At 35.9% G+C, this 14,310-nt stretch overlaps 1 protein-coding gene across 3 annotated transcripts in view; it reads right to left on the reverse strand.

The window, feature by feature from the left end:
- Positions 1-14,310, reverse strand: part of LOC150083736 (sodium/hydrogen exchanger 9B2-like) — a 163,394-nt gene that overhangs the window by 89,477 nt on the left and 59,607 nt on the right. For all 3 annotated transcript variants that reach the window (XM_090378182.1, XM_090378183.1, XM_090378181.1), the window contains exons 3-4: positions 12,768-13,046; positions 3,103-3,384 (exon numbers count right to left, since the gene is read on the reverse strand). In XM_090378182.1, coding sequence (XP_090234308.1) covers positions 3,103-3,384; positions 12,768-13,046 — 561 coding nt within the window. The remainder of the gene's footprint in view (positions 1-3,102; positions 3,385-12,767; positions 13,047-14,310) is intronic.

Raw genomic sequence — 14,310 nt, forward strand, 5'->3', positions numbered from 1 at the left:
TAACAAAAGCTCAAGAAATCAATATACTGGCAGCAGCAATTTGAACTCTCAAAAACTGAGGAAAATTTTTTATTTGGAGATCCGTTATACTTCCAAAACTGAAATCAAATCGAAAAAAGGAAGGAATGAAATCAAATGATATGTTAGGTGAAATTGCTTCAGCATTACAGACTTTTATAAATAAATAAATGATGTGTTTTGGATAAGTTGAAAAAATAAAAAACAATTTCCCTATATGATAAAATTAAATCAGTATATTGGTCAAGCTAGATGAAAACTTTTTACATTCTTGCTCTAAATAGTCCCAATTAGAAACCAAACACTTCTCAATCTCTTATGGAATTCTGTCATTAGACTAAAGTAACATGAACGTAAATATAAACAAAAAATATAAAAGAAAAATTCAAATCTACATGAATATATGAACAGTAGATCTCAGACAACTGGTACATAAAGTAGCAGCAATATTTCTGATTCATTTCATTCCAGTGTTTCAGCCTGTGCAGTGACATTTTATTTATCTGGATTAGTACAGTAACAGTTTTTAGCATTGATGAAACAAGTTACTTTTTTTTTAAATCTCTGTAAGAAAGAAAACTTAAAGTAAGATTTTATCATTTTCAAGAACTTTAATCAAAAAATATCTTTATCAAGTCAAATTATACTGATAATTTTCAATATACAGTAATTAGCAAGTTGTGGTCTCACAATTCATACACAAAGTATCAATCTGACATAACACATTTACAACAGAACTTGTACTACCTGTAAATGACATTGAAAAAGCATCTATCATCTATTATAACAAAAGCAAGTGGCCCAGATAATTATGGTTGTTTTAAAACACAAATGCAGGTCATTGTCTATTGTGGAAAGGACAGTGGAACTTCAGCACAATCACTATATGAAATATCTAGCACTGGTTCAACTGTAAAGATATACTTTTGAAAAGGAAACAATTTTATTTTTACTGTACTGTACTGTACAATATAATGCTTTGCCTATACTGTGCATTACCTTTTGCTCAATTTAGGATGCACTTGTACAGTACTATGTGCAATAAGATGCAGTACAGAAATGCAGTTCCCCTCTACTCCATATAAGACTGTATGACACCACCCAAAATTTGTCAAATTCAAAGATCCAACAAGGATCATATTCCAAGGTTTCTGGATTTAAAAGGTTCAACTGTACAATAAACTACAAACAAGTTATTATTGTAATTTTCCTCTGACTATAAAATTCAATTTTGGCAGAAATATTTTTTTCCCCAAATTGAAATATGCTCCCTTCAAAAATCCCTTAAACAGATTTCATTGTATTTGCATCCTCCCCATTCCCCTTATAAATCTGTAATATAGTAAAACCTGTTACAATGAACTCTCAGAGGGGCATAATATTTTGCTGTACCGAAATTTCATTCTAATGAACATCACTAAAAATTATTCAAAACAATTGTTATTTGTAAAAATAAATTGTGCTGTACCCTTCTAATGTAAAATATATAAGTAGTAATTTCTGCTTTATTTTATTAAAATATTGACTTTAAAATTGATAATAAATAAATAAAATGACAAACTAGATGTACTACACAAAAGTGAAAATAAATACACGAATCCCTCACATAGCGCGGTTTCGAACAGCGCAGGTTTCGCTATAGCACGGTTTACAAATTGAAAAAAAAAATTAACTGCGTTACACACCAATACATTTGATATGTATGTATGTATATATTATAATGCCAGCACGTAGGCTAATGCGTTATGGATTCAAAGCTATTCTGACTGTCGTCGAAACTCCCATTATATACGGACTCTGCTAGCATTCATACATTAGTAAACACTCTAGATTCCGAGTGGTGAGGTCACTGATTCTGCGTAAGCTGTACAACTATTTTTCACTGTGTATTTTTATTAAAGATTATTTTTTTTAAATGTTACACCTTTATATGCAAATATGAGTGGAAAGAAGAAATGCAATAGGCTGAGTGTTCTTCTAGATCCAAACATCAAACGAGGTATGAAAGTAAGGCAGGCATTGCAAAATGACATTCGATGTTATAAAGAGATGTATGCAGATAAAAAGAAGAAAAAACTGTGCAAACTAAGCTGATCAGTTGTTTTTCAAAATTAAAATACAGTACTTACTTCACTTATATTCTTTTGGTATGTACATACTGCAATAAAAGTCATTTCTAATGTACTTACTAGTATTTTTCATTTTTAGCATTTTAGTTTCTTTTTTTGCAAGAACTTCGTGTGCATCAATTTATAGTAAACAAACACCTATATATTTTTGCAACTCAACCCATATAATCAAATTGTCGGAACACATTACATTAAAATACATACTAATAATACCTCGATCAGCGCGGTATTTTTTTGGCACAAATTAACAGCGCTATGCGAGGTATTCCTGTACAATACAAGAAATATCACAATTCAGAAATATGGTACAGTAGATACAACTTATTTTTACTTTTCACATATTAATAAAACAATTTTATTTTTAATGTTTAACATTTTTTTCCTCACATTAAAATAAAAATTCAATATTGATGCAATCTGTTGAATTTTCATATTAATTTTTAACCCCTGTGGTACTCACAAAAATATGAGTATCACAGAGGTTTAAAAAGAGCGATCAAAATAGGATTATTGAGCACTATCCCAAATTTTTTTTTATGTTTTCTTCAAGTTGATATATCCATAGCAAATATTTACAATATGGGCTATACAATGTCATTCATAATTTTCCAATAAAGTTTTTCTTTCATTGTAAACTAATGCATTTTAGGCATATGTGGACTTTGCAAAAATATTTCCAGGTCCTATACAGAATTTTTCAGTCAAAACTTATTTCATTTAAATGAGATTCACAAAGTATTATTAATAGAAGAAGCTGTCCAGGAACTGGAAATATTTTTGCTATAATGATATTTTCATTAAAATGCTATTCATTATAATTGGAATTTTACTGTATTCGCTTGTGTCTACATTCATATTAATATGCATTTTTGAAACAAATCTAATCAATCTGTAAAATTAACAAAATGTTAATTTTACAATATAGGTACTTTAAAAAAACTAATATTACACTTACCCAATAGAGGAGGAAGTTTAATGAGATTTACTAAACATCCAACAACATAAGCAACAATAACCAAAACAAAGAGGGCAAAAATATGCCCTCCAGGAAGAGCTAAGGAGCCAGTCACACCCCAAAGTGTACCCCAGATGAGAAGGATGCATAATAAAATAGTGAGCACTGATGAAGGTATCTTGTGTGGAGGACAGGCAAACATATAATTCAAGTACTGCTGAAATGAAGGATTTTCTGGAAGTTCTTGCAAGCCACATGACCATCCACAAGGTCTGCCATTCCCTGCAGAAATAAAATGTGAAAATTTGTGTGTAGCATATTATACAAATATGAAACACCAGTAGGAAAAATTACACTGGTAAAATTAATTGAATTTTATGGTCTTAATGCATAAGTGGAAAAATACAACAGTTAGAACATCTAATATACTCAAATACGTAGCTGAGTGGTCAGGAGTGCAAGTGCATAGCACATGCTCTTTGAGTGGATCGGGGTTCAAGCCTGTGATTGCTAAATATGATTAAAGTTTATATTGATTGATTTGTTGTAAACTCCATTCACCTGGTGGTCGTGCCGGAGTATAAACAAGAACATAACACAAAATTTGAAAAAATATTGAAGAAATAAGATGCCATTATTACAGAATAAAAAAATAAAAAGACTAGTAACATAGTAAAAATAAAAAGACTAGTACAACTTCTCCAATTCATTCATGAGTATTGTCTAATAGAATCTTATCCAAATATAGAAATAAGCTATGAATTTTTCTTACCCTGCCTGTAACATGAACCTTTCTTGTGAAAGGTCCTTCAAAGCGAGAAAAATTAAATTAAAAAAATATACCTTTATTGCATATTTTTAGTTTATGTTATAATGTTAAAAGTACTGTATTTTGTAGTATTTTGTTTCTCTGATTTTATACTAGATATATAAACATAAACATTCTGGTTTTCTAATTTCTTTGTAGTTATATGTATTTTCTTTGTAGTTTATATAGAATTAAATTCTCTCTAGATATAAATGAATATTTGTAAGTTTCTTTTTCTTTGATATTTTTGTCTTATTATATTCATTATATTATTCAAATTATTTTATTAATAAATATATGCAATCGTAGAGAGTTGCAATAATAATTTTTATAAATTCAAAAAAATTGCAGAGGCGTAGCAAGGCGGGGGGGAGGGGGTGCAGAAGGGGAATTTCCCCCAGGCCCCAAGCTTCAGGGGCACAAACTGAAGGAATTCTCTATCACAATCAAGGGATGCCAGGAAGACATGTTGTAACACTTTTGCTCCAGGCTTAGGATTGCTTAGTTCCGACTCTGTAAATATACATAGAGTAAATGCTTTTAAAACAAAGAACTTTCAGAGATTGAATGGTGACCAAATTTAAAAAAGGTTTTCAGATTTCAGAGAGGCATACCTATTGGTTGAGCACTTTTGGAAAAGAAGATTTCAAATGAAACACTGAGCATCAAAAACTAAACTTATTTACATTTCTGATGACTAAAAGGTTAAAAATGCTACTGGTTATAAATATCAGTAATGATTAAATTTGTTAAATGTAAACAAATTACAATAAACAAAGTCACAGCAAATATTATCAAGTATGTTGGGTTAGGTGTATATGATAAGCACCAAAGTAACTAATGCTCTGAGGCACCCATACATTGTGTCTGTAATTGTATTCTTCAGTCAATTTGCTAAATGACAAAAACTAAGTTTCCTGGAGGAGTAAAAAACCATGAAACCCTTGCCTGAGTCCTACAAACTCAACCAGAGTGTGAAAAAACCCATTAAAATTCCTTGTGTCATTGACAGGATTCTGAATGAGTATTTTGCATCTACAGTCACACGAGGAATTCTTTAGGGAAGGGATGCCAGAAATTTATCAAAATTTAACAGAGAGCTAAATTATTTTGTAATAAATGAGAGAAAAGTGGAAGGGAAATTGTTGAAGTTAAATAAAAGAAAGGCACCTGAGGTGAATGGAATCTATCCAATTATACAAGGTGTCTCAAAAATATTGGTACAAACGTTTAGGGGAGGTAGGTAGGTAACATCTAAAGGAATGTGAATCGCATAGGAATCCATAACCAGAAACGTCACGGGAAAGTAGTAGCAGAGGCACAAGAAGCAGAAATGACACAAGACAGTAATTAGTGGCAAACATTTATTTGACATAATATTAACAATGGAGTACGAGATAGATGCATTTCATGATGTTACAACAGATGCTCAAAGGTTTCACCATGAGACGCAATGCGTGACACCGATGCAGCATGGATTGGTGGACACAGTCGAACGCACCTGGAGTTTCTTTGACAGTAGCAGCAGGGCAGATGAGTCTCGCCACGAGATCCATTTCCGTCTCCACAGGCGATTCATACACGATAGATCTGAGGGTACCCCACAGAAAGAAATCAAGGCTCGATAAATCAGTACACCACGGCCAATCCATCGATGCCCAAAACGCCTGTTCAAATGGTCACGAACACACCTTCCATAATGGGCAGGTACCCCGTCATGTTGAAACCAAATGTTGCGTCTCACATTTGCTGGAACATCGTCAGGTAACCCTGGTAGAACTTGTTCAAGAAAGATCCGATATTTAGCGGAGTTCATGTGGGATGGTAACAGGTGTGGGCCGACTAAGCAGTCACCGACCATACCTGCCCACACATTTAGCATTAGCATTAGTAGAGGCATTTGATGCAAGAAAGCAAGCTTATGCAGCATCAGCCAAAAAAAAAAAAAAAAAAACCCACTTCCACTTCACCCCTCTGTTCGTTCAAAATACCTGTCCAGCTGAGACTTAAACTTATTTAGGCTATCAACCTCCACCACAAGGGATGGCAGTCTGTTCCACCAACCAACCACCCGCTGGCTAAAGGCAAATTTCCGCACGTCTATCCTACATCTGTCTTTCCTCAATTTGAATTTATGCCCTCTCAGGTGATTTTTCTGAGCTAGAGGAAGAATCCCATCAGCATTGAGCATGCTTAAACCATTCAAGGCTTTATACACCTCTATCAGATCACCTCGCTGGTGCCTAGTCTCCAGACACTGTAATTTGCAAAACTTGAGCCTTTCTTCGTAAGAGCACCCCTTTGTTCCATTCACTAATCTTGTTGCCCTTCTCTGTACTCGTTCCAGCAGCTCTACATCCTTCTTGAAATGAGGCCTCCAGACCTGTATACAGTACTCTAGGTGTGGCACAATGGAATAATCACCTCCTTATCCCTGCTGGAAAAATTCCTGTATATCATTGACAATACTCCATGAGCTACTCTTGCAGCCCATCTGCACTGCTCAGAGAACTTCATATCTGCCTGCACAATCACCCCCAAGTCCCTTTCATTCTCTACCACTGTCAGTGTAGTACCACAGAGTTGATACGTTGCTCTGGGGTTGCTGTTTCCCATGTGTAGTACTTTACATTTGCCAATGTTAAACTTCATTTGCCACCTCTCAGCCCATCTGCTCAACCTTTCCAGATCCTGTTGCAGCAGTGTAGTGTCAGTAGTGTCCTTGACAACCCTGCCAACCTTTGTATCATCTGCAAACTTGGACATTAAGCTTGATATACCATCATCAATATCATTTATAAATACAGAAAACAATAATGGACCCAACACTGAGCCCTGAGGGACTCCACTAATAACATTAGTCCACGATGAGCAGTGTCCATTGATTACCACTCTCTGTCTTCTCCCACTCAACCACCCCTTTATCCATAGCAGCAATTTGCCTCCAATGTCACACTGCTCCAATTTGTGTAGCAGTCTTCCATGTGCAACAGTATCAAAAGCCTTTCTAAGATCCAAGTATATAATATCAAAGTTATTCCCTGCATCCAGTTCTTTTGTGACTGCATCATAGTATCCAATCAAGTTGGTCAGGCAAGACTTCCCCTTAACAAAACCATGCTGTGTCTGAGCTATAACTGAAGTCTTGTCTAAATGATCCTGCAGTGCTTCTTTAACCAGTGCCTCCATTAATTTTCCTGGAACAGAAGTTAAGCTCACAGGTCTATAGTTACTTGTGTCAGCCTTTGATCCTCCTTTGTGAATTGGGGTCACATTTGCACATTTCCAGTCTATGGGTACCTCCCCTGAGTCCAAGGAAGCTCTCATAATTATGGCTAAGGGTTTGCTTACTTCCTTTGCTGCCTCCTTTAATATAACTGGATAGATCCCATCCACCCCGGGTGCCTTTCTTGTATTTATCTTCAACAGTTTCTCCTCCACTTTACTCCCAGTTATTTCAAGATTCTGTAGCTTACTGCTAGAGTTGAATACACCTCTGGCATTCCCCTTGCTGAATAACTCCTCATGTGTGAATGTCGATGCAAAATATTCATTTAGTTTGTTAGCTACCTGAGCAGGATCATCAACAGTTGACCCATCAATATCAAGTGGACCAATCTGATTCATCCCCTTCCTTCTAGAGTTTACATAAGTAAAGAACTCTTTGCTGTTTTTCTTTGCATCCCTTGCCAAGGATTTCTCGTAATCTGCCTTCGCCTGCCTAACCTCCTTTGTAACTTGGTTGCATATCAACTTGTATCTATCATAGGCTTCTGTGTCATGTGTTAATTTGTAAGTATCCCATGCATTTTTCTTCTCTGCCATATGCCTCATTAGTTCATCTGACATCCATTTTGGCCTATATCTTGAACAATATTTCTTAGTTGGTATGTAAAGCCTAGTAGCTTCCAAGATACGTTCTTTGAATGCTTCCCATTTTGAATTTGCTGTTGGTAACATCATCAGTTGGTCCCACTGTATAGAATTTAAATACTGTCTCAGTCCATCGTAGTCGCCTTTACGGAAGCAATAACCCTTCCCTTTACCCCTAATGGTAGTTACCTCTTTCAGTAAATCCCACTTCAGCACACTGTGATCACTTCCACCTAGTGGTTCATTTATCTGCAGATTCTTAATGCATGAAGAATCACTGCTGATAATCAAATCAAGAGTATTACTCCCTCTAGTTGCCTCTTGAACATGCTGATGTAGAAAACAATCATCCAATAAATCCACAAAAGCCCTGCTAGTGTGTGAGTAACCAGCCCCCAAATTCCAGTTAATATCTGGGAAATTAAAATCTCCCATTATAAGACTCTCTGATTTACTGGCCCACTCTATTTCCCTGTACAGTTCCTTATTATACACATCAGAGTCATTAGGCCTATAGCACACTCCTACTCTCAATTTTGATCTCCCAATGCTTATGTCACACCAAACTGACTCAACACTGCACTGTCCAGCGATGTCGACTGGCTTCACTTCCTTGGTTTTTATGTGTTTCTTAACTAATAGCATAACCCCTCCCCCCTTCCTATCCTGTCTATCCTTTCTGTAGACGTTGTACTCCCCAAATTCCAGTTCTGCATCCCTTATATCTGTGTGACACCACGTCTCTGATATCCCAACAATATCCGCCTTTGATGTTTTGAGCAATACCTCAAATTCATCAAATTTATTTACTAAACTCCTAGCATTGGTGTACACGCAAGTATACCTGCACCTGTTTCTATTCTTAGCTACCCTAACACAACCCATGTGTTTATTTGTACCGCAATGGCTCCCAGCAGTCTCTGAAATACCATGCATCTTGTTTTTCAGGCTTCTGCTCATTCTAATAGAAGCAGTGCAAGAATCTCTTTCACCTCTGCCAGTGGCTACTGTCAATCTATTGGCCTTTGTCTCCCCCCAAGCTAGCAGTTTTCCGACCCACCTAACACTGCCTCGATAGCATCAGCAAATATTCTTGCACCCTTTCTATTTAAGTGTATCCCATCCCTGTAGAAGCAATCTCTCCTGTTAACAAGTACAGTCCAGGCTGAAAAAAATTCTACCCCTTGAGCCTTGCACAATCTTTCCAGGGCCGAATTGATCGACAAGGCTCTCATCATATACTCCCTCCTATCGTGTCTGGGCAGAATTGCAGACACTTTCAAATTCAACCCTAATTCTCGGCTTTTGTTCAACAGTGACCTGTACTTGTTAAGTAATTCTGCCGGTCTCCTACTCTTAATATTATTAGTGCCAACGTGTACAACTATATCACCTTTTGTGCCCTTAAAAGATGATATTCGCTCTACAACGTCATCAACCTTTGCCCCTGGCAGACATTTATTACGAAGTGATGTGCCACATGGGGGCGCACACCGTGTGGGCCCTCTGCTAATCCATACACTAGGTACATGTCTGCCAGCTCACAGTTCATATATCGATGCATGCTCTTTGTGTGGCAACTACTGCTTGAATGAGTAAACCAGAAATTTTCCCTCTCGCAAACTAATGAACAGCGCCGTGTACCGACTTACGGTGATGTTTCCAGTTATGGGTTCCTATGTGATTCACATTCCTTTAGATGTTACCTACCTCTCCTAAATGTTTGTACCAATATTTTTGAGACACCCTGTATTGAGGGAGGCAGCAACGGAAGTAAGCAAATCCTTAGCATAACTATGAGAGCATCCTTGGATTCTGGGAAGTTGCCTGTAGACCAGAGATGAGTGAATGTATCCCAAATTCAAAAATGGAGATCAAATGTGACTTAAGTAATTACAGACATTTTAGGTTAACTTTTGTTCCAGGGAAAATAATGGAGTCACTGGTAAAAGAAGTGATGCAGGATCATCTGGAGAAAGCTGAAATTATACTTCAGACACAGCATGGGTTTGTTAAGGGGAAATCTTGTCTGACACATTGTGATGATATGGTCACAAAGTAACTGGATGCAAAAAATAATTTTGATATCATATACTTGGATTTCTGAAAGCTTTTGATACTGTTGCACATAAAAGACTGCTGCACAAATTGGAGCAGTAAAGGCAAATTGCTGCTATAGATAAAAGGATGGTTCAGTGGGAGAAGATAGAGAGTGGTGATCAATGGACATTGCTCTTCGTGGATGGACTAATGTTATTAGCGGAGCCCCCAGGGTTCGGTGTTGACACTCGTTGTTTTCTATATTTATCAATGATATTAATGAAGGCATATCAGGCTTAATGTTCAAGTTTGCAGATGATACAAAAGTTGGAAGGGTGGTTAATGACAGGAATGATGGTATGCTACTGCAACAGAATGTAGAAAAATTAAGCAGTGGGCTAAGAAATGGCAATTGAAGTTTAACATCGACAAATGCAAAGTACTTCATATGAGTACCAACTATGTGGTACTGCACCACTCAGAGTAGTGGAAAATGAAAAAAATCTTGAAGGTAATTGTGCAGTCAAATATGAAGTTCTCTGAGAAATGCAGACAGGCTGGCTGCTAGGACAGCTCATTGGGTTTTGTCAATGATATACAAGAATTTTTATAGTAGGGATAAGGAGGTGATTACCCCATTATATAAGACACTGGTCAGGCCAAATGCAAAGTACTGCATTTGAGTACTGCATATAGATCTGGAGGCCTCATTTTGGGAAGGATATGGAACTGCTGGAAGGAGTACAGAGAAGGACAATGAGGTTGGTGAGTGGAACAAAGGGGGTGCTCTTACCAAGAAAGGTTTTAGTTCTGCAAATTGCCTCATCTGGTGACTAGTCACCTGTGAGATGGCCTGAGTGAGGTGTTTAAGGCTTTGAATGATTCATCGAGCTCAATGCTGATGGGATTCTTCCTCTTGCTCAGACTTCACATATGTGGGGACATAAATTCAAATTGAGGAAGGACAGTTGGAGAACAGATTTGCAGAAGTTTGCCTTTAACCAGCGGGTGGTTGATTGCTGAAACAAGCTTCCATCTGTTGTTGTGGAATTTGATAGCTTAAATAAATTCAAAGAAGAACTAGATAATCTATTGGAGGGAATGAACAGGTGAAATGGGAGGTGTCTTCTGCTTTTTGGCTGATGCTTTATAAGCTTGCTTTCATGCATCATTTGCCACTATTAATGCTAATGAACTCAGAACTATTTCTATTTTCCCTGAATGTGGGAGGACAGCAATGATAACCATTGTACTAATGGAAAGAGCATTGATATGTACTGTATGTCAACTTTAAATGCATGACTAGCAGTATCAGAGAGTATATGAATAAATGTACTTCAGAAAAAAAATACTAACTCATCAGAAGATAAAAACAAAAACCATTCTTAGGGAATAGTTATAACAGGATATGTGCAAGCTTTATCAACTTACATGACATTTTGATTTTTATATTGTACTGCGGAGAATTCGATAAACTTTTCACAAGTAATAACAAAGATCACCAAGCTTCATTTTTTCCACCATTATAATTGTTATTGTTATTTATTTGTTATTTTTTAGGAGCATTAGCAACTAAGGCCATATTGCTCCAGGGATATGCGGTGGTCATTCCCTGACCTTTCCGCATTCTCTGTATTTGGTGGTCACAGGCTCGAACCCCAGTCTAATCAAGAAGCGTGTACTACGCACTGCTGCTCTTGCCCACCCCGGTAAGGCTTATGGCCAGTCCGCCTCTGTCGAGAGAGAAAAAATATGAAATTGTGAAATACTTTGAGTGAAATGAAAGACCACGTGATATTACACGTGCTACAGACCTAAATGAGACAATGCCGAGAATTACAAAGAATGCAGAGAAAATAGAAACAACTTTCACAGTAGGAACAACTCAAAGTGTAATTAAAATCCATTAGATTAAGACACAAAGAATTGGAAGAGATGGAACGGCTGTTATCTGTTTGGATAGAAAATCAAACAAAAAACAAGTTTGCTTATGACAGAAGCAAAAGCATTAGCAATATTTTATTACGTAATAGTCGTAATAAAATACGTAAGTATTTTATTCGTAAAAAATACTTTCGTATTTTTTATTATTTATTATATTATAATAAAATATAATATGATAATAATAATAAATATTATAAAAATTATAATATTATTTTTTATTACGTATTTTAATCGTTAAAACGATTAAAATTACCCAATTATTTATTGTGTTTGGTAATGTTTTGGTTACAAATGTGTGTTCAATCTTGGGTGGTCAGCACCTAACCCAACTTTTCCCATAGGGCCTGTTGTTTATATTGCACGAGGGTTTCTAGGAACACAACTATCGTGCTATACGAGGACTGACTGTACTACTAACACTGTGGTATAACTTGAGTAACAAAGGTTTGGTTTTTAGGAGCATTAGCAACTAAGGCCATATTGCTCCGTGAGTAACAAAGGTCGGAGGGTAAAATTTTGAGAAGACATTTCAGTGATTTCATCTTCACTTCAAATAAGCTAATAGCCAAGAGAAGGAAGAGGGGAAAAAAAAAACAAAAAAAATAGTAATTTTAGAATAATAAGGAGGGAAATAAATTTCTGGTTGCTACACTTAGCAAGTAGGCCTAATGTAGTTGAGTGGTCAAGCATGTAAGTGAATTTGAGCATCACACACAGTTCAGCTGACAACAGTTCTAGCCCAGGTGACTGTTAAATATGGTAATGATTGTATTCTTTTCAAAATGATTAGTTATAAGCTCCTTTGACTTATGTAGCCATGCTAGAATATAACGCAGAAAAAATATCACAACATTCTAGGGACTTTAAATGATAAGATATTATGATAATATAATATCATGGGCAGTAATGATATAAAGATATGCCAGAAACATCATAAATATAGATTATTTACATATTAACATTATGTTTTATGAACAACAACAAAAAAATGCAATCTTACCTAATGTAGTTTGGTTTATAGTGCTATAAGAACCAAATCCATCAGTGATTGATTCTGAACCACCAGAAAGAGTGAAGATATGCTTGTTGGGTGCATCATGACCATGAAGTTCTCCATTTGCACACTGATGACCAGGTTCTGTTTTTTGAAAATCGTGTACGTTTTCTTTACTGCTACGCAAACTTGATGGTGGTGAATATTTATCCTTATCAGCAAAGCCATTTGAATGTGATCCATCTGTGCTGTCAACATCTTCGGGTATTCGTACTAGTCCAAAACCTTCAAGAAAATAAACTGTAATGCTATACACAATTTTAAATGGAATTATAAATAAATCATCAAATGCAAATTAATTTATTACTTGATGAGAGATCAATTTATTATTATCATATCATCACTTTACCAATAATCCCATATTAGAGATTATTAGTATAGTGGTGGATTGCTGAGCAAAACAAATGCATAATTCATATATTCCAATTAAGCAATCATAAGTTAAGGCATCCATATGTTGATATGTGAATGTTTTGACTTAAATCTTCTTTACTATTATTATTATTTTTTTTTGTACTAACATTTGAATATATCTGAACGATACAATCACACTGCATATCAAGTTAGGAAAGGAAATTTATTCTGACACTAATGAATTACAACTCACACTACTGCAATACGCTATGTAGTTTTTTCGTAACAGAACAACTTTACATTTCTCACATAGTGAATAGATCGAATTTTATCATTATAATAGATGGCAGCTAATAGATTCCTCTATTACTTTAGAAAGAGTTGAAGTAAAGACAAGGTGAAGACAACTGGATTAGTATTAGTAATTGCCGCATGGTGCAAGAAAGCCTATGGCTTATGCTGCACCGGCCTAAAAAAAAAAAAAAAAAAAAACAAATAAAACAATGATAAAAAAAAATAATAATAAAATAAAAAAATAATAATAATTAGTAAAAGAAAAGGAAATTGAACCTATCATCCTATGCGCTTCCCTGACCCGAAGGTACTATCCAGATGACCTTTGAATTTCCCCAAACTGTCAGCCTCTACCACCCATGTAGGCAACTTATTCCAGTAATTTATAACTCGCTGGCTAAAATAAAACTTCCTGCAGTCCAATCTAAACATTTTCCCCCCGTAACTTGAATTTATGTCCCCTAGTTCTAGCATCATTTATAATCTTGAAAATTTCGTCCTCATTTATTTTACTGATGCCTCTAAGAGCCTTAAAAACCTCAATCAAATCTCCTCTAAGGTGTCTAGTTTCCAAACTCTGCAACCCACATATTCGAAGACTTTCTTCATAAGGATGCCCTTTTGCAGATCTCATCAGGCGAGTAACCCGTCTTTGCACCTTTCAAGAAGCTCGATGTCTTTCTTTAGGTGCAGTCTCCATACTTGAACACAGTATTTCAAGTGTGGTCTAACAAAAGCCTTATATAATGGGATTATCACGTCCCTATCTCTACTTGCAAAAGTTCGATAGATCATCGATAGGACACCATGGGCCTTCCTTGCAACCTGTTTACAATGCTCA

Source organism: Mastigoproctus giganteus, chromosome 7 (genome assembly GCF_048544385.1).
Source record: "Mastigoproctus giganteus isolate SK-2022 chromosome 7, ASM4854438v1, whole genome shotgun sequence".
NCBI classification, from domain to species: domain Eukaryota; kingdom Metazoa; phylum Arthropoda; class Arachnida; order Uropygi; family Thelyphonidae; genus Mastigoproctus; species Mastigoproctus giganteus.